This window comes from Calonectris borealis, chromosome 1 (genome assembly GCF_964195595.1).
Source record: "Calonectris borealis chromosome 1, bCalBor7.hap1.2, whole genome shotgun sequence".
NCBI lineage: Eukaryota > Metazoa > Chordata > Aves > Procellariiformes > Procellariidae > Calonectris > Calonectris borealis.
In genome coordinates this window covers 16,110,021-16,136,160 of record NC_134312.1, presented here as the reverse complement: position 1 = coordinate 16,136,160, position 26,140 = coordinate 16,110,021, and the positions used below count along the sequence as shown (strand labels likewise).

Below are 26,140 nucleotides of genomic sequence, written 5' to 3'. Positions count from 1 at the left end.
GGACTCACTCCAGTTTGTGAATGTCTTTCTTGTACTCGGAGCACGGAGTACAGTGGCCTTACAAGTCCCTAACAAGAATAATCACTTCTCTCAACCTACTGGCTACACCCTTGCTGCACCCAGTCCAGTACACAGTAGGCTGCCTTTGCCGCAATGACATACTGCTGGTTTATGTTCAACTTATTGTCCACTGGGTCCTTTTCTGCAAAGCTTCTTTCCAGCCAGTGAGCACCCGACCTGTTTGGGTGCACAGGGTCATGCCATCCCAGGTGAACGCGGCTTAATTGGCTTTTGCTGAACTTCACGATGTTTCTGTCTGTCCACTTCTCAAGGTTGTTGAGGTGTTTCAGAACGGCAGCGCTGCCCTCCAGGGTACTGAGCCCTTCCCCCAAATTGCTGTCATCCATAAACTCACAGAGGGTTAATTTTGTCCCATCACCCAGGTTACTAACGGTGGTATTAAACAGTACCAGCCCCAGGGCTGACCAGCCGCCAGCTGGATGTGGAGTTGCTGCCTACTCCCCTTTGAGCCTCGCAGTCCGGGCAGTTGAGGAGACAGTTAATGGGCAAAATAGAAAGTAGCAGTTTTAGAGGTCGTGGTTAAGTAAGGTTGTCAGTCTGTATTCAAGGGGCGGGGGGGGGGGATCTAATGGTGCGTGGGTGGGGGAACCTTATGGGTGGGTGGGGGAACCTTAAAGTAGTTCAACAACTCTTGCTTTAGGCCTAAGTGAATGTGGGAGTAGTGTGGTATAACTTCTGATTAGACCTAAGTAATGTTTGTCTTGGTGCGTTAAGCTATTTTCTGAATCATGGCATTTTCACAAGAATGTCTCCAAGATATGGTGCTCATTGTTAAGTCAGTGATGATGATAAAAATAGATATCAAACTCATTTCCATCAATTCCAGATCCTGCCTGGCATCTGATTTCCAGCCCAGAGAGCAGTAGGAATTAACTCTTCCATCAAGACAATTTAAATGCAGCTTTAATATGATGTTAAAAATAGCTAGTCAGCCTTCCTCACTACTCCTCCAGTATTGTTATCAACTTTGAGTGTTTTTTGAGTTTTATGCATGCAGTCTGGAGAGAAACAGCAAGTTTCCTCTGTAGACAGGGTTGGTTGTAGATGATTATTAAAGCACTACTAAATATTTAACACAAACCATATTCTTTAAAAAAATCAGCACAATCATTTCGAGGAAACAAAGCCAATCCCAGGTGCAGGATGACAACCCATTCCTTATTCCAACCTGCCTATACACCTGAAAATTTTTGCTTTGTTTTAACATGCTAGAAAAAGTTAAATTCTTTCATACCTAGGTGATTTCTAATTTTAGAGTGTTGAATTCTCAGTTTTGTTCTGAAGTAAAGCTTTAATCAGGTAAGATAATGCCCCCATCATTAGAAGTGTTCAAGGTCAGGTTGGATGGGGCTTTTGAGCAATATGATCCAGTGAAAGATAACCCTGCCCATGGCAAGGGGGTTCCACTAGATGATCTTTAAAGGTCCCTTCCAACCCAAACCATTCTATGACTATGATAATACAGTGTAGATGACAGGTCTGTTTTACAGAACAAGATAGCTGTCTGTGTTTAAATGAGTGGTTCAAGTTTTGCTTTCTTTGAATCATGTACTTTCCACCAGTTTGGTTTTGGTACTGTTGACCTAATTTCTCTAAAACTAAACCAGTCTTGGCATGTGATTGATATGAAAAGCTGAGAAGTGTTTTACTTTGTTTTTATTTTTAATGTCCCCATTCACTAGGGACATCTATCAGAAATTATACCTGGTTGTTTAATATATTTTATTTCCTTTTCTGGACTTAAGCAGCAAGAGTGTGTTAATGGACTGTCTGAGAAAGCAAACAGAAATACAACGCCATGGGCCCCACTCAATTTCTGGCTACAGCAGGACAGTTTTGCCTCACTTAATGTTGGTCAAACAGCTAAAAACTGAAACCTTTATTATGCGTATGAGCAGTTAATTTTTAAGATGGTAGAAATTGGTTAAATGAAGATCAGTTTTCATAGGAACTTAATGGCATTTTAGTGGCAGAGAGAGATTTTTGTTCTCAATTGTTTCACTGAGGAAAGGAAAAGTTTGCAGGAGTCTTGTCCTGTAGGAAAAGGAAGGAAAGATAGCAGGAATTTCATAAGTAACTGGCATTTTAGTAAAATAAAATTTTCTTCCTCTTCAATAATGAATTCATAATATCTGCAGAAAATTTTCAAAATTAATAATTTAAGATTAAAAATTAATAATTTTGTGAAGTATGTCTAAAATATATGGCATATTGTATATGGCACATAGTATAGAGCAATGACATTCTTATTTTGAACACTTTACAAAGCACCATAATCTATGCAGTTTTTATAGGAATAAACATCTTTTTCTGAGGAGCTCAGGCTGTGTAAGGTAGCTGTAAGTTATTGTTTCATAGTTACTGTAGTGGAATCCCTTTCATTTGATTTAAAGGCTTAATATAAGCCTTGCTTCAGCAAGTACTTTGGTGCCTGATGCAGGGTGCGGGGCAGTCGTTTCAGACTATGCAGAGAATTAGTCTGACTAAAACAGAATATGGAGAAAGCTTCTTTTCGGAGGCACCAGCTTCCAGTTTGAAGACCTACAAATGTGCCTGCTCTTGCCATTCCCCACCTGCTCTATGCATCAATTGCATGGAAAATTCAAGTGCCTCGGAGGAGCAGGCCATTGTTCTTTAAGTTTAGGGTGTCCACCTATTCCACTTAGAGAATAAAGATGCAATATTAAATGTTATGTTACTTTCACCAAAGGGTGAATATTGGGTTTCTGCTAAGGTATTGGGATCTCAGGCTCTGTTCTAAGACTGGTTTTAGTTTTATATTACTTATATTGATAAAAACAAACAAATGAACATATTCAGACCCCGCAGCTTCCTGGGTTGTTGGTTTAGCTACAACTCAGGCAAACAGGATCCCATCCTTCCTTTTCAGTAGCTAGTGCTGTTAACTAACATTTCTATTAGGACCATGGAAGTTTTCATGCTGGATTAGATTTGTGGCCCGTTTGAATTAGTAAATTATTTTGAGGTACTTCAGAAGCAGATGGAAAAAAATTCAAATGGATCCTCAGCAGTTCTAACAAATCAATCCACTCATTTCGTTTGTGTTTTGTGCTTGTATCCAGGCACTGCTGTAGGACCAAAGACTGAACGTTTAATAACCCCTTTCAAAACTGAAATGGTTGTCATTACTGAATATTTCTCCCTTGTAGAAAAGGCTTTATGTGCTTTTACAATATCTGTCCAGTCCCTTCTAAATTTGTGTAACTTGGAGGCTGGGGTGGAGTGAAAGAATAGGGAAGCAGGCTAGAGGCATGGAGGTGGAAATCAGAGAGCGTTCCCTTCAGGCCAGCCTGTGCTCAGATCAGCTTAAAGTAATAATGACATTGCAGTTCTACTCCATCTTGACATTCTTTATTTTTAATATGCTATTTCTAATGGACAGTTTCAACCAATTTGTTCTGATGCTTAAGTTACCTCTAGAGAAATTTTCAGTACAAATGCTGTGCTGTATGCACTGTAATGTTTGCACTGTAGCAGTCTTCTACAGTATTTATTAATAAATCATGTTTTGGTAGACTCTCGTCTTCTGCATACTTAAATCCCAGCAGAACTCTTGGGTATCATTTGGTCCTGTTGACTTTTTAGAATTTAAGCTAGTAGTTTCTTCCAAAATTGTAATTTTCCTTTATCATGCAAAAAGAACAGCCTTAGGGTACAGATATCACCAATATTTTCTGCAACTAAGACTACAGAAGCAAAATAAAACAAATGACCCATGCAAAAGCAATAAGCCCCAAACCTTCCTCAAGCAGGCAAACAAAAATCTATGATTTTATGATTCTATGATTTTATTTAGAATTTCAGGAATGACTTAATTTCCTTTAATTCCCTCCCCATCTCCCATGAAACACCTCTTAATTTGTCATTGGATTCTGCTACTTATGCATTGGGGGGGGTGGTGCTGATCTTAGGTGTTTGCTCCTAGGGAATCCACTTTAGCTCTTCTAATTTCCTTCTTTCCTCCTCTTTATTAGCTTCACTGAGCTTACTTCTCAGAGCACAGAAGGATTTCTTTTTTGGCTCAAGTAGCCTCTCGACTGACGCAGTCTAATCACATTGGTTTGTTACTGGCTGTCCTGGTTTCCTCTTTGTTAGTGCACCTGATTGTTCTCGGAAGACTTCTGCTGATTCTCTAGTTTCTAGCAAAAGCTCAAAATCAACTCAGTCTAAATAAAGAGCATAATACAGTTTTTGTAAAGCTCATAGGGATGCTAGCTTCATAGTTATCTTTTTTCCAAAACGTATTTTAGTACTTACAGAAAGTTTTAATTCAGATTTTTTCCTATCTTCATTATGTATTATCACAGAGCAGAGTTTGAGGTCAAAAAATGAAATAATATAATAGAAAGATTCTACGTTGTTGAGTCACTTAAAGAAAAGCTAACCCTGTTGCTCAAAGTATTGTTTTTCTACCTAATGTACTACGTGCATATCAGATTTATCTCTCTCTATTAAACTTCTCTTACATAACTATCTGGGAAATATTGGTTTAAAAAATGCATTTTTAAGCAGCATCTCAGCCCATTAGAAAAGCTGTTCAGATTTAGTAAACCAAGGAAATTTGGCATTGTAATGACAAAAATGTTTTTTCTTTAAGAAATATAAAATTCTAACCCTTTGTTAGGCTGAGGTAGATTATAAATGTCACTGATTCCTAGGGCTCAGTGTAGTCTGCCTTGACATATAATATTTTTGTTCAAGAAGAGGATTCAGCAGGCAGTCTGTATTTTAAGTCCTTAAAAAGTCATTTCCAGCTGTGCTTTCCAAGCTTAATAGGGTGTGATAGTTAGAAGGGAAGCAATACCAACACCCTATGGGAGAGTTCAGGATTTGCTTTTATTTTTATGAACCTATATAAAGAGGTAGAATTAGCAGAGGAATGAGAAGTAGAGGAACAGCTATGGGACTATAGTTCCCTCCTCTAATTTCCTCCCTGGCTCCATGAGCAGAAGTGACTGGAGCAGCGGACTGCGTGCCGTGCTGGTGTGAGGGCAGTGCCTGTCATGGCTGCATCCAGCCCCGGCATGTGGTGTTACAAGATATTTAGGTCCCAATTTGTTTAAAGCACAAGTATTCTCAAAGTTAACAAAATGTTATATATGTGCTTTTTAAATCTCTTAAGGTAGAGCTGACGGTTATAAATACTATACTCACTAAATCTGTTATGGTTATTATAGTATTAGATTTACTCTAGTGCTTTAAGGTTAAAGCAGGAGGAAAGCTGACAAGTTTTAAACTGGGCCCCAGTCCCAGAGTCTGTGCTAGCTGGGGGATAAGCCATTGTGTCTGCTTAATTCCTCAGAAGACACAAGTACCTTATAGCCCATCACCCTCACCTCTGATCATGACCACAGTGTTATCGACTGACTGTGCACGGCAAGAAACAGAATAATGATTGCACAAGCGTCTGAAGCAAAATCCTACATTTGCCGGTCCCTGGGTTAATAACTGGTAGTATCTTTGTTGTATTTCACATGACATGGTTTCTTTACTAACTAAAATTGGCCGGTTGGAATGTGCGAGTTCCTCTGCAATATTTTAAATAAACTGGATCCTAAATGCACCGTGGTTCTGGCTATGGTCTGGCTGCCCTTGCGTCAACTGCCCTTCTGCTCGGTTTCATTGTGCTGTCCGCGATGGCAGCGTCACTCCTGAGAACACACAAGTGTAGAGATTTCTAATATTATGTTGGCTGCTTAGATGATAGAAACTATCAAAAGGCGCATATCCTGCCTGTGTTGCAGCTTCTGCTCTCACATAGGAATGGCAGGAAAGCATTTGCAGGTGTTTCTGATGTAGACCTGCTGTCCCTATGAAAACTGCTTTTCTTTTGAAAATGGTATAATATGATTGCTAGGGCTTCCCTACTGGTTGGAATAGCAACTAAGAGCTTCCATAGCAGGATGTCTAGCCACTGAACCCACAGAAAGGCCCTCTGTTTTGAAGTCCTGCCGAAATGCATTGTCCCAAAGCATTTTGTTAGGATTGCAGGAAATTTGGAATGAAGCTGCAGATTTTGGCAGTTTAGCAGGAGGTGGCTGCCAGTCTGAGGCACAGATGGAGGTATGTGGAGAAGCCAGAGCAGCATGGTTTTTCTGTTCCTTTCTTAAAACCATCAGAAGGATTAGATTTTTAGCACTTGAAATGGCTTAATTTAGATTTTGAGATAAAATACAGCAGGGAGAAACAGTCTCTTTTTTAGTTCTTTCCCACAGATTTTTCTGTGGATTTAGGAGATCAGAACCATATTTTAATTTTATTTTGTTTAAGCAGCCTGGGGTGGCGGAATATGATTTTATAACATAAGTGATCCACAGCAGATCTTGTATTTGTGGGTTATGCAAGTCTTTGGTGATATTTGCACCTTTTTTAATCTCATGTTGCCAAGAAACTACTTCAGAGTTTACTATGGCAGTAGACTTAATCTGTGGGTAGTTCTTCGCACTTTTTTTTCCTGTGCAGCTGAGAGGAAGGGGTCAGAAAATTAGTCTTCACATACAAGACACTTACTCATTGAAGTTAGTGGGAGTGTAGTATTAGTTTTAATAGGTTCATATGCAAGGCCACCTGTAGATATGCAGCTTAGTCACAGCAAAAAGTTGCAGGTAAGTAATGGGTGAGTGTGGCTGCTGTAGCCCCTAGCAAAAGCAGCTTTTTAAGCATTCCTGCATATAGGGCTTCATTAATTGCCTGCGCAGCATGAGCTGTCCTGCTGCTTGGCTGTCCTTTGACTTCTTTGATCCATTTTTAAACAAATGCATACAGACAAAAGTATTTGCAGGCCTATTCTTACTAGACTAAAACCTATTTGACATACTGTACTGTTAAGAAAGTTGATTTCCTTTATGCCTTACTAAGCTTTCTCTAAACTTTTTGTTTCGGTTTCTTATGCGGTGTTTTTCATATGCAGGTACAGGGATGATGTTCTCTGCATAGCTGTGAAGTGACTCACTTGGAATTTTGTGTTCAGTTGTGAACATGTGGTTGCTAAAATTAATCTGAGGCTTAGATTAGTTTATTGTGAATAAACAAAAATAATTGGCTACTAAAGTGAAAGGTTATTTGGCAAAGATTTAAAAGTTCAGTTAGCTTAGTTGGAATTTAAGTCTGTGCCTTAATAAACTTACTTTGTTAGTTTTATTGGTTCTTTCAAAAGAAGCACTGGAAGACCTGCTTGATTGAGGAAAATACTGAAAAATGTGTAACTGGGAGTAATCCTGCATTATCTTGGAGATAAGCAGTAGTGTAAAGGTCTAGGCTACCTTGACATGGGGAATTGGGATGATTTAAATCTAGAAAGATAAAAAAGGAGGAAAAAAAACCAACGTTGTTTAGGTTTGAAGGTTCCTCAGGTTCACTGGGTGCCTTCCTGGACTGCTTTTACATTTCTCTGCGGATCTAATCTAAGGCACCCAGACATGTTCAGAAGCATTCATTTTATAAATTTAATCATCCAGTTCCCACCTAATTTATGTTGTAATTCAGAGTTTTAAGTGGAGAGGTGTGTCTGTTCTTGGAGGAGCCTAAAGTAGTAGGTGTTCTCAGGTCGTGCTTTCCATATTCCGGGAACATGGATTTCAGAGCAGTGGCCGGTTTGATTTGCAAAAATGTGCAATAGTTATGGGTATAATTGCATAATATTTGAATGATTTGAGTCCTAGCCCAGTCTAAGCTGTAGGTCTTCATTAGTCTGAAGGAAGTTAAATATACAGTTCCTACATCCCGAGTGAGTGTCGCTAACAAATCGAAGACATCCGGGAAGAGGCATCCTCCAGTCCTTCTTTAAAGATAGGTCACTAGTTAGGTTAGGTCAGGAGTGCAAGATCAGACAAAAAACCAGCAGGAGGGAAAGCAGGAGGGAACATAGAGGTCAGGGACTTCAGGAAGTGTGAAAACCTCATTTTTACTCCCTGGATTGTGTTTTATATCTAAAATTGTCCCATGTGAAAAGCCTGAATAGTCCAAAGAGGAGGCATTACAATGTCGCCCCCTTTAAAAGAAAGTGAATGTGTCTGGGAGAAAGGATGTCACATGTTCAAACCTCCTTTGATAAAGGAAGATGAAGTGTTGGGTTTTCTACTTGCTGGAGTGTTCTCATTACTAAGTGGCTATTAGTGAAAGATGAAGTGATTTGGCCAAATCTGCATAGCCACTGACAAAAGTTGAGTTTGAATAGATTTTCTTGCTGAAGTCGCCAGTCCAGCCCAGTAATCTCTAGATGCTCTACTGATGGTGGTTTCCACAATGATAATAAATTTTGTGAAGTTTCTGTGTTTGATCCCAAATGTTTAGAAGTGTAATTTAAATATATGAAGTATAATTTAAATCTATTAATGTATAATAAATCTGGAATTTCAGATTTTAGAGCAAATCATACTTATTCAAATATCTGGTTAGAGAAGTTTAATTATCTGGTTAATCCTTTGGGATAAGGAGATGACTTCTCAAGGAAGGTCTCAAGGAGATGACATCTGGCAAATTAAGTTTCTAAGCCACTATCCATCGTATTTGAGAAGTCGTGGCAGTCCGGTGAAGTTCCCACTGACTGGAAAAGGGGAAACATAGCCCCCATTTTTAAAAAGGGAAAAAAGGAAGACCCGGGGAACTACAGGCCAGTCAGTCTCCCCTCTGTGCCTGCGAAGATCATGGGACAGATCCTCCTGGAAGCCATGCTGGGGCACATGGAGGACAGGGAGGTGATTCGAGACAGCCAGCATGGCTTCACCAAGGGCAAGTCCTGCCTGACCAACCTAGCGGCCTCCTGTGATGGAGTGACTACATCAGTGGACATGGGAAGGGCTACTGATGTCATCTGTCTGGACCTCTGCAAGGCCTTTGGCACGGTCCCCCACAACATTCTTCTCTTTAAACTGGAGAGGTATGGATTTGATGGGTCGACTGTCCGCTGGGTGAGGAATTGGTTGGATGGACACATCCAGAGGGTACTGGTCAAGGGCTCAATGTCCAAATGGAGATCGGTGACGAGTGGTGTCCTGCAGGGGTCCATATTGGGACCAGTACTGTTTAGTATCTTCATCAATGACATAGACTGTGGGATTGAGTGCATCCTCAGCAAGTTTGCAGACGACGCTAAGCTGAGTGGTGCGGTCGACACGCCTGAGGAACGGAATGCCATCCAGAGGGACCTGGACAAGCTCGAGAAGTGGGCCCCTGTGAACCTCATGAGGTTCAACAAGGCCAAGTGCAAGGTCCTCTCCTGGGTCAGGGCAACCCCTGGTATCAACCCCCGGTATTGATGAAGGGATTGAGAGCAGCCCTGCCAAGAAGGACTTGGGGGTACTGGTGGATGAAAAGCTGGACATGAGCCGGCAATGTGCGCTCGCAGCCCAGAAGGCCAACAATATCCTGGTCTGCATTAAAAGCAGCATGGCCAGCAGGTCGAGGGAGGTGATCCTGCCCCTCTACTCTGCTCTGGTGAGACCCCACTGCAGTACTGCGTCCAGCTCTGGCGCCCTCAGCCTGTTGGAGCAGCTCCAGAGGAGGGCCACAAAAATGATCTGGGGGATGGAACGCCTCTCCTTTGAAGAAAGGCTGAGAGAGCTGGGGTTATTCAGCCTGGAGAAGAGAAGGCTCCGGGGAGACCTTATTGCGGCCTATCAGTACTTAAAGGGGGCTTATAAGAAAGAGGGGACAAACTTTTTAGCAGGGCCTGTTGTGACAGTACAAGGGGTAATGGTTTTAAACCAAAGGAGGGTAGATTCCGACTAGATAGAAGGAAGAAATTTTTTACAATGAGAGTGGTGAAACACTGGCACAGGTTGCCCAGAGAGGTGATAGATGCCCCATCCCTGGAAACATTCAAGGTCAGGTTGGACGGGGCTCTGAGCAACCTGATCTAGTTGAAGATGTCCCTACTCATTGCAGGGGGTTGGACTAGATGACCTTTAAAGGTCCTTTCCAACCCAAACTATTCTATGATTCTATGATTCTTGCCCCGTCCTGCCCTGCGACTGAGATTCTGGAGCTCCTAGAACTCATGCTGTGCACCTCTTCAGCAGTGTCTGGGTCTAGAGAAGTGCAGCAAAGGAAATTCAATGTATTCAATATCCAGGTTTTCTTGAGTAATGATCTTTTGATTTTCAGTTTTTCTGGTATAATACATTACTTTGACGTACTCTATTGTCAAGTGTTGTATGCAAAAATGTTTCTTGGAACTAACTGTTCTAAATGTTTTAGAATGTTTAAAATGTTCCATTATCCTATGTCATGCTTATCAATGTTTTGTTGCTTTTATAGATTACCTTTCTCAAGGGATAGATCTCTCTGGAATAGAAGTAATTGAAAATGACCTGCTTTTTATTGCAAGAGCTCGGCTTGAGGTGGAAAATCAGGCTAAAAGGTTGCTTGAGCAAGGTGTGGAGACTCAGGTAAAATACGTTTTCTTCTTTACTTCCTTTCAAAAGTGGAGTGTAAAAGTGCTCTGAGCTTGATTTCCTTTGTTTTGTGTAGCATTGTCTAATGGAGATTAAACATGAAAAAGGTCTTACATGAGAAATTCTCACACATGAGAATATCCAAAGAAATTGACAAAACTGGCCTGGTACAATATTTGCAAGAATAAAATTTTTCAGGATCTGACCCTGAAATTTGGGAGAAAGTAGGTGCTGATATGAAGTTTAACTCTAAACTGGTGATAAAAGCTTGATGATTGATAGGTCTTTGCATTAAGCACAGTATACTACATTGCCAATATTGCCAAGCTTTATACATAAATCTGAAAAATGCAGTTTCTTAAAACTGTAAGAAGATTTCTGCTATTTGTAGTATCATTAGTGCTGTCTTATTGCCTTTTTAAAACTTCATGTTCCTTTGTCTATACTTTTTAGTATTCTTTAAAAAAAAAAGTATTTTAAATCTCTGTTACTACAGTAAGAGGAAAAATCTAGTACAAGTTCCTATCAAATTTGGAATTAGAGAACAAATTTTAAATTAGAGAACAAAGAGGATTATAACAAGACATTTTTATGCTGTTTGTTACCAACGGTTAATGTATCATTCGTTTATACTATTGAAGATCGACATGAAAATAGAACAGAAAATAGATACAGAATGGAAAATCTCTTCATTAAATTGGCTTGATTAGATAATTGAGGATTAAAATTATCAGTATTTCTCAAACTTTTATTTAGACCTCGCATTTCAAGTAATTTTCTTCAGTAGGAAGTCATGATTGTGGTAAATACCTTTTGGCTATTTACTGATACCAAAGCAGTAGGAAAAACTATCCCGTTTTTTACTTGATTCTATTCAAATGTTGAAACTCCTGGCTATTTGAGCGTGTTGCCAAGCTGTGATTGGGCTTGTTACAGGCTATGAAGCATATGCGATGTTAAATAAAGACTGAACGAAGATAGGGCCTAAGAAAAAGCAAGTGGGCATTTATTTTAAATGTAGCAAAAGTCTTCATCAATGTGTACTCCTTCTAGTTTTTCATGTCAGATTTGACCTTCTCTGATAATTTTCTCTTCATATTGAGTACTAAAACGGATCTGACAAAGAAACCCTGGGGAAATCAATCCCACTCCACTTGAAAAATAGACAAGATTTATTAGGTGTTCCAGGCTGTATCCAGGTAATCAAGAGATTATTAAAGTATATGCGTGTTGTGCTTTAGCTAGGGGCCTGTTTCCAGCAAATGGAAGATTGTTTGGAAGAACATTATTAGTGCTTAGTCATATCAGCAGTGAGGAAGTTTTCATGAAGAGGTGTTGGGGTATGCTTCACAGATTTGTTGTTGGATATGATTCATGGATTTAATGTTGGAAAAATAGTGCGCTTTAGAAAATACGCATGCAGGCATTGCCCAAGAAATCTAAAATTTGAAATATAACTAGCAGATAGTATGTCTTTGATTGTTATTATTGTAGCTGTGTGTTTTATTAACAAGCTGATTTACATTTATACTTTCCAAGCCCTGAGATTTGCCATAAAAGGACATGGGAACTTCATCTTTTCTTCTGTGTTTTGTACCACACAATTCCTCAGATAGGCTGTCTCCCTGCTAATATCTATCCTGGTAGCCAAGTCTGTACCTTTGAGAATAGTGCATCTATATTTGTCCATGTGGTTCTTCAGTTTTTTGATATTTGTATTTGCAATTGCAATTTTAGTTTTCACCTTTGTTTTGATCTGTATAAATAGCACATGAGATCGGTTGTCTACATAACAGCGAGCTGTATTTCTGTATTTCGTCTACTTTTCAGCAACAGCTTAAGAAGAAAGTTAGTCTTAAGTCTCCATTTTAGAGTATTTCAGTGTCCACCTGGAAGAGAAGCAGGAAGGGGAAATATGTAAAAAAAGTAAATCTATAAGTATCTCCTTTTAAGCAGAAGTCATTAGGATTTGGTAAATGTCTTCTCTAGAATTCAGCTTTTTTTTCAGAGATGCTGCTAGAAGTTACTCTGACAAAAAGAACAGAGCTAAAAAGTTTAAACTGCCCCTTACAACATTCTGATATATCTCCTTTGTTTAGATAAGAAACTCTTTTTGTTATTTTGATTATTTATTTAATGATATATAAGTCACATGCTAATGCGCTGTGCCCAGATTCCCCCAAATAACTACCAGCGTAGCACATGAAAGCAGATACTTATCTCTAAGTGATACATCATCTTTTTCTCTGCATTGTAATTCACGTTTTTATTGCACGTCCATCACTATAGCATTTGTGTATTTCTCAGAAGAAATGAAACCTCTCTTCCGTCTTCCTTTGGATGTGTGGCATTAGCCATTGACTGCTTCAGAAGTGAAGGCTTCTACTCATGTTCGTGGTGGTATCTTTAAAGCTGCCATCTGAGTATAAACTAGAAGTGTCTGTCAGCATGTCTAGACTTAACAGACTTTCATAGAGTTGCCAACCATGCTTGTCTTCCTAATCCTTTCAGAAACAGTAAGCCCTCTTTGCTCTTGACAAAAGTAATACAAATAATAGCAAACCCAATCAAGCCGGGGTACCAGTGGCTACGGGCAGGTTTTTTATTGTCTTGTATGCTTTGTTACGCACTCATAGCGTACGTAGCACAAATTGATGCCCTTTCAGGACCCACAGAACAGTATCAAGAAAATGGATTCAAACCCCGTCCTTACTGTGTAGTCCTAAACTCCTTAGTAGCTTTCCTTCACACTATGAGCAGGTTAATGCAGATAGTATAGAAAGCAGGAGAGGCTGCTTAACAGAGATACGTCAAGGATTTTAGTAAAGTCACTGTTCTAAGAAAAGGGACAGCAATGTTTTCTGCTTTAAAAAGAAAGAGGTATATATCCATCTTGCAACCGCCTGAAGCATCCCCAGCATTTCTTTTGTTCACAGGATGAACCTAGGCAGAGGAATCTAGATTTGCTCTTGACGCCACTTCACCCCTTTATTCAACAGCAGTATATTGTGTAAAGCAGATCTGAATAATAAGAAATTGCTCAGAACAAGAGAAATTTGTTAAGATTAACATAGCTCAATTCCAGGTAGAACAGTTTTGCCAGCCACAGTGTTGTGGCTGCTATACTTACAGAGAAGAAAACTTTCTCTGCAACTTAGCTCATGTTTCAAACCCTTTCTGCTACATATTGTCATGCTTAGTGTGGGACTTTCCTCTTACAGCCAGGGATGCCCGAACTTAGTTCCATCAGGTTACAATAAGGTTGGTAGCATTAGGAGCCAGGTCATGTGTGTGCAGAAGAGAGGTGCATTTCCATCTCCTCTATCTTTACTCCTCTGAAGAGGTAGCCCTAGTTCTGAGCTAAGTTCACTACTTTAACAACAATTATGGGTCTCCTCTGTGTATGAAGGATGGATTTTTGCATGTATGTACTTGTATGTGTGAAATGGGTTGGGAACCTATGCTCTTGCTTTTCTCTTTACTGATATGAGCTTTAGTAATTAGTTAGGATGTAAATGGTGAGGACTAGGGTATCATTAAAGATTGATTAAAATACAAAATATCTATTTAGGTCAAACAAGACATGGTGTGGAGGTGAGAGTAGAACTCAGATTTCCTTGGGTTGCACCTAAATACGGTTTGTCCTTCTGTGTGTTACAGAAACATTTTGTATCTTTAACCACAGATAGTAAAAATTTTCCTTCTTTATCTCCTGGAGTGATCCATAGGTGTCTCACTATTTTTTTTACGGAAGGTTTTGGGTAAATTATGTGATGTTTGTCGCCCAATTTCCTTATTTAAGGTGTGGGCAAATTTATTTTCCTGCCTAGCGTGGATCTGGAGAGAGTTAAATTCACTGATAATGCACTGAAATTGTTCCCGTGATCATGTAGTGAAGTTTCCTGATCGTGTTAGAGAAAGCGAAAAGTAAGTGTAAGCTTAATAACTATTCTTTGTCTAAAGGAATGTTAAATTGTGTCTGCATTTGTTTTTAATACATAGATTTTTTTTTTTTTTTTTCAAAATGAAGAGCTTTACTAATTATAACCTCACAGAATAAAGAAGAGGGGAAAAAAACCCAACAGAAATAAATCCTAAACTCTATTTCTGCAAGATGTTCAAATGCTGGATTTGTGTACACAGGCTAAATATGTAAACAATACAATCTGAACAAAAATGTCTCAATTAATTTCAGTGTAACATCTTTATACTATTGTCACTTTGAGCATATTTGGGGGCATTGTGAATTTTCATATTGTAACTCACTGAGTAGAATTTGTTTTGTGAATTGTTCTGTTTTGCATTCTTTTTCATACTGAACCTTTCCTCTGAGTTGTCATCTCTGGGACAAGTACAGCATTTTTTTTCACATTAAAAAATTATTAGCTAGATGTATATGCATAATTGTTCTTGACTAACACTATTTAGCGCCCGAGAAAAGCGATGAGAGGATGAAATATCTGCATAATTAACCAGTTGTCTGGAGGTGATTATCAAGATGTTGCTCAATTTATCTCAGTTCAGGGTTCCCTAAGATAGGTGCTCATGTAGTACATCTTGCAGTGTTATAGCAAAATTGGTGAAATTAATCTGAAATGTTTCATAGACCAGCATTCATGTCGAGGATCTTTAACAATAGGTCGTCTTTGTTATCCCCAAGGGATTGGAGGGGAAAGTATGCACGTAATTGACCATTTTTCCAGACGTGATCATCAAGAAGTTGCATAATTTATTTCATTTCAGGGTCCTCTGAGCTGAGTGCTTATGTAGTACAACTTGCAGTGTTACAGCAAGATTGGTGAAATTAATCTTAAATCCTTCATAGGGCAGTGTTTAATCTAATGTCAAGGATCTTAAACAATACATGCTCTTTATTATCCTGTGGCAGCATTTTCCAGTTGTGCAAATGCACTTGGAGGTATTTGATGTATTCAGATATTAAGAACAGCTGGCATTGGGGCTCCAATTTTCACTTTTTTGGTGAAACTTGCAAAAAGATGGTAACGTTGCATTCTTGAGTTACTTCTAATTATTACTGCCAAAGGTATGGATGGCTCTTGCAGCACTACTGTCTGGGCAAGGTCCTGTGATCTTGAGTTTCTCATTTTCAATCTTGCATACCTTAGCAAGAGTATACGTTTCACTGAAACATCTTTTTTTCTAGATTAGTTTATGATATTTTAACACCTTGATTTAAATCGAAGTATGCTTGCTAGTTTTTGCTAGTTTAGTGTCATCTTCAGATTTGAATGCTTTATATACATATATGAGTGGGCTGTACAAATGTATGAATATGCTGTCTAAAGTTGTCAGCTCTGTGGAGATGAGCTTGACTGTAGGACAAAGTCTAGTGTCTTAGGAGAATGTCACTTCGCGTGCCTCACAGTTGTGTAGTGGGGCTCTTAATGTTTATCTTTAGTTCATTTAGCTTAGGATGTGTTACGTTGTCCACACTGGTGTACTGCACTAGTCAAAAGAAAAATTTTAACTTCCAGATGTTTTTGCCTGCCCTTTGCTGCTTTTACATATTAGCTATCATATTTTGTCATACCTTTTAAATAATATAAGCCCTTATGTACTTCAGGATGTCAATGCAATTGATTGCCATTATGTAGATGTGCATACCTGCATATGTATGCATAATTACAAAATGTTCATTATAATAGCAAATAAAGTAGAAAAACATGAGAAAAGAGCCCCTCCAATTTGGCACACAACCAGTCATCTTTTTATCCATATACTGTCGGTTACCCCCATAAAAAGTCTGGAAAAACTAGAGTTGAAATGCTACCCAGAGTATACTTTTTTTTTTGAGTCAAAGAGTAGTCATTGCTTTTTTCTTTTTTCTTTTTTTTTTTTTGCTCTGACATTTATTTCTACTTTGAAAACTAGAGGTTGGAATTTAACCTCATCACTGTCAAAAACTTAACCAATATAGTACACTTTAGGCAGTAGATGTTATGTTTCCTTATTATTCCACAATCTTGATTCCCTGGAGGAGATCCTGATGGAAACTAGACTGAGACAGCTATTTCATAATAAAGTGATTGACTACAATACGATATAGAAATGGAAGGCATTTTTGATTATTCAGTTTGAAGTCAATTACTTGAATCTAGAGTAAGGAGACTGAAGTATTATCTGTAAAAAGCAAAATTTGAATCTGTTGCTACTTTTGGCATAGGGTGAGGGTGGTAGCTATACTTAACTTTAAATCATCTAGTTTTGCTTCGTGAAGACAGACGATGAGATCCAAAGCTTTTTATTTAAATTCACATTAGCCACCCATTTTACTGCTTTTTGTAATTCTAATGTAGACAGAGAAGACTTATTTCAACATGTTATAGCTGTCATATTGGCTTTCGTTGTAAAAGATCACAATGTCATTTGAGTCTGTTTAATTAAAATTCTACTAGCTCATACTGTTTCTGTTTTTTCTTTTACAATAGTTCTGTATGCATATACAGAATTTTCACTTTATGTGTTTATATATCTTTACAAGTTTTACTCTATCCTAACCTTTACATTTCTTTGTCACAGAAAATACTCATGTTGCATTATTCAATTTTATTTTTCATCTTCAATATTATGTTATGATTTTCGTGATCTTGTTAACTTGCTAAATCAGATTCCTTCATCTGGCCATCTGGTGCATGGCACTACTGAAGGAGTTTTCGATAAATCTAAATTATTTCTTCCTTAAATTATTTTGTTAAGATGTGATATAGCAACGTATGGCTCATCTAACAACCAAAAAATATCTTCCAAGTATGTGTTAGTTATAACCTACATCTGAATGGTAAACTTCATGGGGATTAACTAAACCTCATGAAATTTTCCCTTTACTATTCTGGTCTAAAAAGAGTTCGTTTTATCTTAAAGTATGATCTAATGGCACTGAAGTGTTGACTGTGTTTCAGTAATTCAAAATCACCAAGCTAAACACTAAGCGTGAATTTATACCTCTGAACTCTGGATTAAAATAAACCACAAATTTCTCTGCAACATGATCGGCTGATACTGATATAACCTAGAATATCTGTTCAGTTTCCATAGGAACAAATGATAGAATGTTTTGAATCTTGGAATAGCTAAAATGAATGTCTGGCTTCAATATAGTTCACTTTTATTTTGCAGAGTGCAACCTCTGCATGTAAGGGCTAAAAATGTGCATAAAAAAAGAAAGGTGGAATATTAACATAACACATATTAAAATGTTTTTAGTAGCAGTAGTAATAACAACAACAATAATAATAATAATAAAAAAATTACTTTAAGATGTTTCTGTGCATAATTCTTTAGGTGTTAGCTCTGTGTTTTATTATACTGGTGCAAAAAGTATTTCCAAATCCATAGGAAAAGAGAAACTATTAATTATTCCTATGTGTTAATGCATCTTTAAATGTTTTACAACAACAAGAAAATCTGTCTCGTAGGTCATCTCATTGTTTCATCTCACTGCGTTACACTGTATAGGTATATTTTCTCATTGGAACCAATTGTACAACACAAGAAATGACTTCATGTAGCCAGAAAGAAAAGATCAGCAGAACTTTAGTGGAATATATAGTGTGTTATATAGGTGACTATGGCAAAAGATGATAATCCAAGCACAGGCAAGGAAACATGCCAGCTGTAGTAGTACTTGTTTTATTAGATGTTTGACATCTCTTTCTTAACAGGTCATGTTGCTAAATCAGAGAAGATACAGCATAAAAACATTAACAAGATTTAAAAGATACCTCTTTGTTTGAGATTAATGGATATGTAACTCCAATATTGATGTAGAGGGAAAATATGGAGGCCTTGTTAAGAAAACGTTAGGAATCTAAGTGCCTGTAACCTGAGGCCTCATGAATGCAGGTACAAATTATAGTGTGTGACTGGCTGCTGAGTACTTGGGCTCTTTTCATTTGTTATAACTCCAGCATTTAAGATACTTGATCTTTAAAACAGTTTGTATGTGGAAATTAGGATGGTACTGAAAGCAAAAAAGAAAAGCCAAAAGAAAAAAGAGGCAAAAGGAGGAAGAAGTGGTAAGTTAACTTGTGATAGTTTCTCTTTTGCGTGCAACAGGTTTTTGGTCTGTGAATGAAGCTACACTGTGCTAATGTAATTCAAATAGTAACTTTTTCAAATATCCATATTCCAAGATTATTTTCAGCTACCGTTAATACAGAAGACTCATTAGAGCTGTAGTTATTGGAACATATGGGCAAATTTAATAGCAACATTTTGAAAATAGAAGGATTTTCAAATAAAAGTAACATCTAGGGCTTTCCTGCTCAGTATTAGAATATAATTTACTGTTGTAAATATGCAGAGGACCCTGTGTCACATGTTACTTTCTGAATATTGAGCCTCTTTTATTAATGGTTCTGGTTGCACTTTTGCAGCATCTTTTAGGCAGGTATTAGCAAACCTCATTCCGCAGGTGGGCAAATATAGAGAAGTTCTAAATGACAAGAAGTAAGAAGCAAGGTTCTTAACCAAGTATTTGAGTTTGCAAGTTTCTATGCTTTAACAATTAGGCAACACTGGCCCCTTTTAACAGGCCTTGTTTCATGAAAATGCCTTTTTTCCCCCCCTCTGGAAATACCATTTTTTTCTTAAATAGATCCTGGAAGCTTCTATTTTCTGACCCAGTAATACCTGCAACTGTAATTGTTTATCTTTTGAAATATATTGCAGTTAAAGTAGAATAAGCATTGTAAAATGAATGTAAATTTTAGTTCTTTAGTTTATGTCCAGCAGAAAGTTTCCAAGTGTGGGAGTGAGGACAAGGGACTAGCTAACGAGGCATCGAAGGGCCCTTCGCCTTCTGTCAGCCGCCTTTCCCAATTGGTAACCCTTGCTAGGAGTTTACCTTCCCAGCTCTGGGACAGGTACGTGGCCGTGCAGCTATACAGCACCCTTAGCTGTGTTTGACTCCGCATCCGCTTCTGATAAACTTCTGCAATATTCAGGGTCAGGTTTTCTTCTTATAAAGTTGAAAGATTATTATGCACCAGATACTGAAGTTATGAAGTGTCTGTTAGTAAAACAAACAAAATGTACAGGTTTTCTTCTTTGTGAGGAGGTAATATTGGGAGATATTTTGTCACAATATATGAGGGGCTATGATCCAGGTTATGGTTTCAACAAAACCCTCAAATTTAATTAGGCCCAGGTTAGAGAACTTTTTTTTTCCTGTCCTTTGGATTTTTCTTTTCTTCAAATCATATTAAAGCAGAGAACTGAGAAACGAAATGATCATTGTTTCCCAGATTTGGACTGCCTGACTACCTCCACTGGGATGATGGCAATAGCAGCAGCTTCTGTCGCAGTACCTAGGCATGTACATGTCCAGGATTAGGGCATACCGCCATCCTGTCTTCCTCCATCCTTCAGCTGTATACCATTATACATCCTAGGCCTCAGAATGCCTTCAAAAGCATCCAAATTAGGAAGTCCCTTCACATTGGCCATCTTGCTGTCATACCCCTATTGATTTCCAAACTGTGACTCCAGCTGACCCTGCCACCTGCCATGTGAGAGCCCTGTATTTGCATCTGAAATTCTCCTGCAGATCACCCCATGGCTCAGGCGAGCACAGCAGAACCGGGAACTGCCGCCTCCTTTGCTGTTCGTGTCCCCTGCGCTCTGCGGGAGGAGGTCTTGGCTCAGGGGTTTGGGTGGCTTGGCCAAGAGAGTGATGTGTCTTGTTGATCATCTGTTAGTGCTCTTGGCTATTAATTATACGTCTGCTGGACGCATGTTCTACAGAGTAGTTTTCGTCAAACTGCAAAGCAGGCAGCCCCAGTGAGATGTTGTCAATAGCAAATGAAGCATGTAACAGACTTCCCTTTTCCCTTCCCTCGGTGGCAGGTAGTATGCCGTGGTGTAGGGAATTTGTAATTAGTTGATATAAGGCATAGGCTAAAAAGCACCGACTTTAAGCAAATATTGAAAACAGCAGAAAGAAGGAGAATGCATTTTGAGGAAAAACCTGCTTGGATAGACACATGCATATTCAATAATTCATGTAATATTAATGTGATGCATATGGTAATACAAGTGTTTAGTTTTGGCTGAAATTCTAATACCTAATTGGGAATTGTTGCCTTTTTTTTGTATCTTAAAATTATTTGGGAAGAGTTAGAATTAACTTAAGTAAACAATAATATTACTACAACTATGTCTGCTATACATATTTAACTGAAAATAGTTTAGTTCCTTAAAGTCATTAAGCTTTTATTAACTGCAAACTGTGTCTGATTTTCCACAAATATTTTTGTGCCATGACCTCTTTTAACGCCTTTCCCAGGGAATCCATTGCTATCTAAACTGTCATTTTTTCCTTTACTGTTTTTCTTCTGACAAGGTGCTGCTTTATGTTGACTTGTCTATATTAAAACAAAAAAAAGACAGCTGCAACAAATAGCATAAAATGCATAAAATGCAGCTTTATGTTATAAAAACAACGAAGAAAGGGAGACGTTTTTGCTGCTCAGTTTTCTAGGTTTCATAACAGTTCATACGTTTGTGATATTCTGTTAAACTGATCAAGTTAAATTTGTGTCTTACCTTTCTACACTTGACCCAGTTATATAATATGATAAAATTCCTCAAGTTTTCATTAAATGGACTTTGAAGAATTTTGGTAGCAACCCTTCTACAAGCTCTTTAGCAAAGTGTGGTATTTCTTTATGTACAACAAGGTGAAGATTGTTTGAGCAATCACTTGAATAATCAGTAACTTAAATCCTGAGGCAGGTCCAGCATTTCTGCTGGGTAAACACGTTGGAACTGCAGAAGAAAAGAAAGCATAGTAGTTTTTGAAATGTGCAGATTTTTGCAGGTCCACCTGATTCATTTTCAGAGATGTAGTTTTGTCCCATGTATAGTATGCTTTCCAGACTGAAAGGCTTTATAACTCAGCAGGGAGTGATGAATTCCTCGGTGAATACTGTTGGGAAAACAGGACCACTCGGGAAGTACTTGAGCATACGTTTTAGAAGCCCACAGTTTAGGGAGCATCTTTGCAGCATAATAGAGATAAAATAGTAGCAAAGATGTCCATGATAGTGTTTTCTTTAATCTAGCCAGAATTAGTTCATGCCAAAATATATCCCTTCTGTTCTGGTTGCTGAACCATGCTGAAGCGTGTACTACTGTTGCTGCCTCTGTTAGTCTTAAGGAGCGTAAGCATGGAAGCATGTGCCCATGCTGCAAGCTAGATGGGCAGTGTGTTGATATTTTCATTCTGCTCTCTTTGATCGTAAAGCATACATGTATAAGGGTTATTGTGTGCTGATATGTACTCCCTCTCCAGAGCTCAGATGGTGCTTATTTCCTTCCAGGAGTGGGGAAGAAGGGAAGCTGGAAGATGAACTGCACTTAGTCTTTCCCCCTCCCTCCTCCAGCATTGTATGTGAGCAAAGCTAAAATGTATATGCTTTTGGGGAGGAATGTGTGCCAAAGTAGGAGTTATCAGCGAGGAGGATGGGAGGGTGCCATATGTTCTCCTGCACTGCAGGTTTTACTCTTCCCTGGAGTCTTGTTCTGAAATCCTATTGATTTCTTGTCCAAAAAAATTTAGTTGTCTTTCAGTACGTGGTCAGTATTGTAGAAGATTTGGCTATTACTGCTTAGTGTTGCTGTCCTTGCAGTTATTGCGATGTAAGCACCGACTTATTTGAGGAAAGCCTAAGTCGCCTTGTTCTTTGTTATTAATGTTAGATGAAGGATTTTCCTGAATTCAGATCTAGGTCAGTATTTATTTTTTATTATTCTTGGGTTTATTGGGTATTGCATATTGAAAACCATCTTTCTGAAGCACATATGTATCACCCAATAGAAACTTTCGGTATAACATTAATGTTACTCAATTGCTTTTTGCTGCAGATGTTTTTTTCTGCCCAAGGAGATGTTAATGCATGAGGCCCTTTTACTCTGTCTTTCTACTTGACTCTTGTTTTATCCCCTTTTAAAATGCTAACTAGGAATCTGAGTTTCAAAATACTCTGCAAATAAATACAAGCAACCTTTCCACATACTGAAAACTTTTTCAGTTGCTGTGTGCTATGGGCCATTTTTCTATACATTTGGAAAATTCATTCCCCTTAATTTAGCATCAGCACTTCCACCACACCTTAGAATTAAACTTAACCTACCTCATGATCAAGGATATTTTTCTCCTTAATACCAAGTAGCGTTCTTCATGAAGACCCTCTGACAGTGTTCTCATATATGGCGCAGTAGGAAAGCATCACCATGTCGAGTTTATGTTGCTTCAGTGCAGGTTATAAAGTGATCGTGAAATTCATGAATTCATAGACTTCTACTGTGAGCAAAGAAACGTAGTGCTCATGTAGTCTGACCTGTGTAGTGCTGGAAACAGACTTAAATTCATTAGATGGTGAACTGTAAGGTATGAAAAATAATAACTACTATGAGCTGCAAATTACATTCTAAAGCAGGGGTTTTGATAACTAGTTGACTTTTATTGGACTAACCAGTCTTGAATTTTAAAAGAAATTGTATAGCCATGTAAATAAAGTAGTCTTTGCTGTGAGGTGGTTGACGTAGCAAAGCTGCTGCAAAAATAAAGTAGATCATTGAAATAATGCTCTGGCCTGTGAACATCTGAAAATTGATCTCATGCATATTGTTTTAAAATGCAGATTTGTTTATAATCAGATCTATATTTATACTTCATGTTCTCTAGTCAGTTTAGAAATCTTACAATTTTATAGAACATCTTTGGGATTTTCTCTTCAGAGAAGGTAAGTTTTAGCATAGCTTTTACTTCTGTTTGGAGGGGTTTTTTCCCTAATTCTAAAACAAGTGATAAGAACTTATTAAAAAAAGGTAGGTTGTTGGCTTTAATTAAAAATTATATCTTAGATTAGTTCTTTAGTCTACAACTGAAGTCTTTTTCCTTACACGGGAAGTACCTCATACATTGTGCCTTGATAGTTGTATATGGAGGAGGGAACTTAATCCTACATCTTGATAAATAACTGTATCTAGATATAATTTCTCTTGCACACTAAACTCCTCCTGTAAAGACTATTTCCATTGCATCTGTATACAATTTTTATGAACAAGTGATTAATTCCCTTTTTTTTCTTGAAAATTATACTAGTAATACAGTGTGCCCCAGGTAAAAGTACTAAACATTCTAAAACACTGTCATGTTTTTCACACATAATACTATTATGAATTCCAATTTCTATAAGGGATGTTTGCATCTTTGTTTTCTGTAACACATTGTGGCCCTATTTATATTTCATGGTAGTTAAGTTCATAGTTTATGTGTCATTCAAACAAGGCAAAATATTAGGGGGATAACAGATGAATTTTAATAACGGATGAGGAATTGAATTGTAATTGCAGTAGTTTTCCTAAAGCCATTTTAATTAAGGATCTCTGTCAGCAATTCCTTTGAATCTTTTATACATACGGAACTTTTTTACTCTGGCTCTGAGGATTCAGAGGAGGTCTGGCAAAGCTAATTTCTGTTTTGGTTTAGAGTTCAGAATCCATTTTCTTTCCATCTTGTAGGCCTCTGACTTAAAGTTGGTGTAATTTTGCACAACGCATGAGTCAATAAAGAACTTGAGGACTAAGTAGTGGCCATTCATACGACTGCTGTGCAGATTCTGGGCAAGATCAAGCAACTAATATTATTTGTCATAATTTTTTAGTGTTCATTTCTACCTCTAGGTTTGTGGGTTTCTTTGCGGGGGGGAGGGTGCTAAATTAAAGTTAAGGTTCTAGTTATTGTCCTTGTCTCATGCATTAGACCAAGTTCACTGATGTCAACTAGGACATCTCATTTGTAGCCAAAAACTGCTGTGCAGGTTCATGGAAGTGGAGACTTTGACATAGAATTCATGAAAACCTGGCACGATGTGTGATTGTACATATGTGCTAAGAATGTTATTTTAACTGAGAATTTATTGAATTTTGTCACTGAGAATCTTTATTGTTCTTGTTTTGAAGTCACAGGGAGTTTTCACACAAACTGTAGGGTAAGCGTGTATATGCTTTTGCATAGCATCCAGTTATGCAGCAGCGTCACATGTGAAACTTAGATTGGAGCACTAGGCATATTGTAGCAGTCAGCCAGTAATGTTGAGAGGTAGCCTTGAGGTAATGTTGAGTTGGGATAAAATTACAGACTAGTGATACAGGCACTGTATTAATGTTTTTAATTAAAGACAGAGATCTTTTTTTTAAATATATGCCCCTAAACCAGAGAGACCTCATGTTGATTGTGAGTGGAATTCATATTCCATATGCCTTAATATGACATTTCTGTTTGTACAGACTAGTGTCTTTGCTTTGTGAATTCTAAGCCTGTCCACCTGTAGAAGTTGTGTGCTACGATGGTTTATTGTCATCTGCAAATTTTAATTCCTGTCACCTCTTCTGCCGTTTTCAGGTCCGTAAGTGAGAATGTTGAATAGTACCAGAGTTAGGACAGACAATGGGAGACATGGGTGTTCGAGTGACATGCCCTTCCAGTTTTGAAGTGAATCATATAAATACTCTTTATAAATACCCTATTCTTTATGTCCGTCTTACGGCAGTTCAATCTAGAAAATGTTTTCTTGGCTTACTTAAGAGAAAGTCACTTAAAATAGTGTCAGCCTTGCTTCAAATCAAAATATATTATATCTCCCATTCAAAGGTATGTTACTCTGTCACAGAAATAAATTACTTTGGTTTGGCATGAGTTGTTTCTGACAAAGCCATCTTGGCTATTATTTAGCACCATATTAAAATTTCCTTGTGCATATCAAAAGGTAATTTATCTGTGCAGTCAAATGTAAATAAGTTATTACTTTGTAGTAATAAGACTATATAATATTCCAGTGGTGTCTGATGGTCCAGTTTTGAAGAACAGAAATGTAATGTATGAGACGCTAATTTCAGAATACCTCCAGTGTTAATGACTTTGTTATATGAGACCTTTAAACTCCATAATGTCTTGTTTGGATTTCAACTCAAGGTTTTGGGAATTTGCTCAAGTAGGCTGGTAATTAAGGTACTTTCTGGATGTAATTAGTGGAGCATAGTGTAATTAATAAACTTGCAATCACTAAATGTAAAATGTGCTCTTAAAGTACTACAACTTGCATAATGAAAACATTTACAACCTATATCATTCATGGAGAACAATAGTACTCCTTAATATATTTTGCAATGAATCAGTGAGCTCTCTTCTCCGTCTTCAGCCCCCGCTGCTGACAGTTATTTTAAGATCAGAATTAATACTTATGTATATACAGCTCCTGTAAATCAGATGGATTAAAGAAAACAAATTTTTGACAATGCTGAAGGAGAAGTACATTTCTAAGGTGGGTTGCACATCTTGTAAATGTATAGCAGAATTTTTCTGTAATAAATTAAAGTGTTTATGAAAAGCCTGGATCACTTGCTAGCTAGTAAGCATATTATTCTACTCATTCTAGTCTTTTACTTCTGTACATAGCTGGGCACATCCAGTTAAGAAGTGGGAACAGACGTTTTTGTGAGCTACTGTAGTTGGTTCTTGGACAACCAAATGGGATGATAAAATGGAACTAACATCACCTACTCTGAAATTTTTTTTAAAAATTCACATAGTTGAAGACAGTTTCTGACCAGTTGTT

General features: G+C 37.9%; 1 protein-coding gene across 2 annotated transcripts in view; it reads left to right on the top strand.

Moving 5' to 3' along the window:
* Positions 1 to 26,140, top strand: part of COG5 (component of oligomeric golgi complex 5) — a 189,735-nt gene that overhangs the window by 69,751 nt on the left and 93,844 nt on the right. For both annotated transcript variants that reach the window (XM_075145503.1, XM_075145513.1), the window contains exon 7: positions 10,360 to 10,490. In XM_075145503.1, coding sequence (XP_075001604.1) covers positions 10,360 to 10,490 — 131 coding nt within the window. The remainder of the gene's footprint in view (positions 1 to 10,359; positions 10,491 to 26,140) is intronic.